Source organism: Coffea arabica, chromosome 11c, assembly GCF_036785885.1.
Source record: "Coffea arabica cultivar ET-39 chromosome 11c, Coffea Arabica ET-39 HiFi, whole genome shotgun sequence".
Classification (NCBI taxonomy): domain Eukaryota; kingdom Viridiplantae; phylum Streptophyta; class Magnoliopsida; order Gentianales; family Rubiaceae; genus Coffea; species Coffea arabica.
This window is the reverse complement of record NC_092330.1, coordinates 7,369,214-7,373,084: the sequence shown is the minus strand read 5'-3', so window position 1 is coordinate 7,373,084 and position 3,871 is coordinate 7,369,214. Positions and strand designations below refer to the sequence as shown.

The following is a 3,871-nucleotide window of genomic DNA, read 5'->3' as shown; positions in this document are numbered from 1 at the left end:
CATGAAACAGGGTGGTCATGGTCCTTTGATAAGTGGCTCCAACATTTTTCAATCCAAACGGCATTACTCAATAGCAAAAAGTCCCTCATGGTGTGATAAAAGCAGTTTTCTCCCTATCTTCTTCAGTCATTAAGATCTGGTGATACCCGGCAAAATAGTCAGCAAATGATTCAATCTCATGTCCTGTGGTATTGTCTAAAAGAATATGAATATTCGGCAACGGAAAATCATCTTTCGGACTTACTTTATTAAGATCCCTGTAATCAACACAAACTCGCACTTCTTCACTTTTCTTTGGGACAGGTACGGGATTTGAAAGCCAAATGGGATAATGAGACATCATGATAATTCTAGCATTGAGCTGCTTCTCGATTTGTTCTTTGATTTTAAGGCTCATATCAAGCTTAAACTTGCGAGGTTTTTGCTTTACTGGTGGAAAATTTGGATCAGTCGATAATCGATGGACCACTATATCCGTTGAAATTTCGGGCATATCATCATAGGACCAGGCAAACACATCTTGAAACATGGTAAAAAATTCAATCATCTCTTTTCTCTGTTTCTTGTTCAAATGAATGCTAAGTTTTATCTCCTTAACTTCAGTCTCAGTGCCAATATTAACAACTTCTGTTTCTTCTAAGTTCGGTTTGGATTTATCTTCATATTATTCAAGATTCTTTAATAAAGAGTCAGATTCTTCACCATTATCGTTCTCGTCTTGAATTTCTGATTCCAAAATTTCAAATTCGTGAGTGATATCGAGGTTGCAATCATCAAATTCCAGAATAGTGATATCCATAAGGTCAATGTGTTTTATTTTCGGCCATCTGAAAAAGAATAAAATAGACACAACAATGCATAAGTAAATCAAAGTTGGGAAATAACACTGTGCATTTCATTGAATTTCAAAGTGAATGATAACATTAACATGCAACTTAACAAGAAACATGAGATTTGCATTGAAACAAAAAAAAACATTTGATAGAACTATTTACAAACCGTAATACAAAAGATAAGTAATACGAATGATTTCTCTCATATCAATCAAGGGCAATCCCCTAGATTTATCGAAATCCCCTTCGAGGGGGAAGGAGATCACTGGTCCAATTCTTCATTGCTTCGATAGGCACCTCTGGAAATTCTGGGTCCTCCAACGGCTCCCTCTCAGAAGTAACCCCCACAAATAGCTCAGATAATCCAACCTCCACTTCCTCGATTGGGTCCGCTTCAGATCTAATCACTTCTGTCGGATAAGGAAAGTACAGTACAATGGCGAGATACCCATGATAAGTTGCCTTCCTTCCTTCTCTGCCCTTTTGCGATTCATCATTTCTTTCTTATCTTTGGCAGTAGGTTGAAATCCTAACCCAAAAGTATCCTTCTTTCCTTGAACTTCTATTGGTTCCAAAACTCCTTGTAGGTTGCGCCCGAGACCCTTGCCTATTTCATATCCTTCTCGAATCATTTCTTTGACCATCATAACACTAGCTTCTGGCAAAATCGTTCCTCCCACTGGCTTCCCCTTAGATATCCATCCTACAGACACAATGTCAGCCACGTGGTGAGGAGAAACTAGAGATTTTTTACTACCCTCATCATTTGGTCCAGAATTAACAATCATCGTACAATCATCCTCCGCAAAAACTGTGATCAATTGGCCATCCACAAACAAATCTCAACATTTGATGGAGCGAAGATGGTATACCGCCTGAAGTGTGAATCCAAGACCGTCCAAGGAGAATGTTATAAACACTTGAAAAATCCATGATTTGACATATGACTTGGAATTGGGCAGGTCCGATTTTCAGCACTAAATCCACTTCTCCTATCGGTTCCCTTTTCGCGCGCATCGAATACTCTTACCACAGTGGTAGACAATCGCAGTTTAGCCTCTTGAAACCCTAACTTAATCAGGGTATTCCATGGACAGATATTAAGAGCAGATCCATTGTCTATCAGAACCTTCGGCAAGAGTTTCCCGTTACAGCGGACTGAGATATACAATGCTTTGTTATGTCCAATCCTCTCGGCGGTCAAATCTTTGTCGGAAAATGAAATCTGGTTGGAAGCCAAAACGTGTTCAACTACATTAGTGAATTTATCAACTGGAATATCCTTAGGCACTTGAGTCTCATTTAATACCTTGAGTAAAGCCGCTCTATGAAGTTCAGAAGTCATAAGCAGATTCAACATAGAAATTTGAGTAGGCATTTTGTCCAATTGCTCAATCACTTTGTATTCGCTCTTCTTTAACATCTTAAGGAAATTAAAAGCCTCTTCGTCCGTCACAGTTGGTTTTGCTGGCGTAGCACTTTCTTTTGCTTTTAAGAATTCATCAACTGCAGGCTCCCCTATGATTCTTCCAGATCTAGTAATGGCGTCCACTTCCTTCTTGGGCACCTTCTCTCCTCCAATTAATAGTGTAGGTTCGCTATAATTCCATAGGACCTCTTGCAGATTAAGAACAGGAGCTTGCTCAGGTAGTTCAAGTACCACGAGCTCTGAAGGCTCGCATTCAAAAGGTATCATTTCTAGAATAAAAGGGTCAGTATTTTCCTTGACTTCATAGGCTTTCTCTTCCAGTATGAACGGTTCTCCGATGACTCCTATTATCTCAGCTTCATTCACAATGAATTGGGTAGGCTCCTCGACTTCCTCATCTACAGTAATAGCTCCCACAGTATCCTTGTGCGTAGAGAGAGGATTGTTGCTAACACTCGGCCTTTGTTCATCCTTCCTTCTTAGAACTATGTCTCCAGCATCTATCATATCTTGAATTTTGTGTTTAAGTGCCCAACAGTTGGAAGTGGAATGTCTAGGGGCTCCTGAATGGTAGGCACAAAACGACTGAGAATCATAACCTATGGGAAACCCTTTAGCATAGGTTTTCGGAGGTATTGTACCAATTTTTCCAGCTGCTTTCAATTGCTCATATAATTGGTCAATAGGCCGACCTAGATTGGTAAAGGTTCGGTAAGGGCGAGACCTAATTTGAAAGTTTGGTGGGGAAATGTGGAATGGCGTTGACGGTGTGTTTGGGTAATTTGGTCGAGGACAGGGATGGTTGATTGTGGTATTGTAAACAGGTCGGGGGCATGGTTGGTATAAGTAATGAGGTAAGTAGGCGGGATTTTGTTGGTATCTAGGCGGGGAAGAAGAACCTTGGTTCCAAACAAAGGAAGCTTTCTCGTCTTTCTTCTTAAACTGGGACTTTTTACTACTGCTACTTTGGCTTTGCATGGCTTCCAATTGTGACTTTAAAGATGAAACATTAACCATTTTTCCTGCTCTCACAAACTCATCATATTCTTCCAATTTATTGACAATTTCTGCAAAAGAACATCCAGTTATTCGAAAAATCTCCTCAAAGTAAGGCGGGTCATGAGCTTTGATGAACGTGCGAACGATCTCATTTTCGGTCATGGGAGGCTCCATCTTGGCGGCCAATTTCCTCCATCTCTTCGCATACGTCTTGTGGTTCTCCGATGGTTTCCTCTTGGTCCCATCTAATATGGTCCTCGTCGGAGCGAGTTCGCAATTATATTCGTACTGCCTCACGAAAGCGGTTGATAAATCCATCCAAGATCTCATATCCTCAAGTTTCAAATTGGAATACCAATCCAAAGCGTCACTTCTAGACTCTCGGAAAATAAGCGCACAGGCAGATTCTCATCGTCTATTGGTCTCCCTAGTTTGTTTGCAAACATCTGAAGGCGGGTTTTAGGATTGCCAGTTCCGTTGTACTTGGTAAATTTGAGTGCTTTGAAACCCATCGGCAATTGCATATCTGGGAATAGGCACGGCTCGTGGTAGTCCAGACCTCCTTGCTTGCTCAAACCTTGGCTTTTCTTTATGAATTTCTCGAACCGAT

At 40.7% G+C, this 3,871-nt stretch overlaps 1 protein-coding gene across 1 annotated transcript; it reads right to left on the bottom strand.

Annotated features, from left to right (window-relative positions):
• Positions 1-1,743: 1,743 nt before the first annotated feature.
• Positions 1,744-3,591, bottom strand: LOC113715888 (uncharacterized). Its single transcript, XM_027240193.1, has one exon. It carries the CDS (start codon positions 3,589-3,591, stop codon positions 1,744-1,746), a length of 1,848 nt encoding a protein of 615 aa, XP_027095994.1.
• Positions 3,592-3,871: the final 280 nt, after the last annotated feature.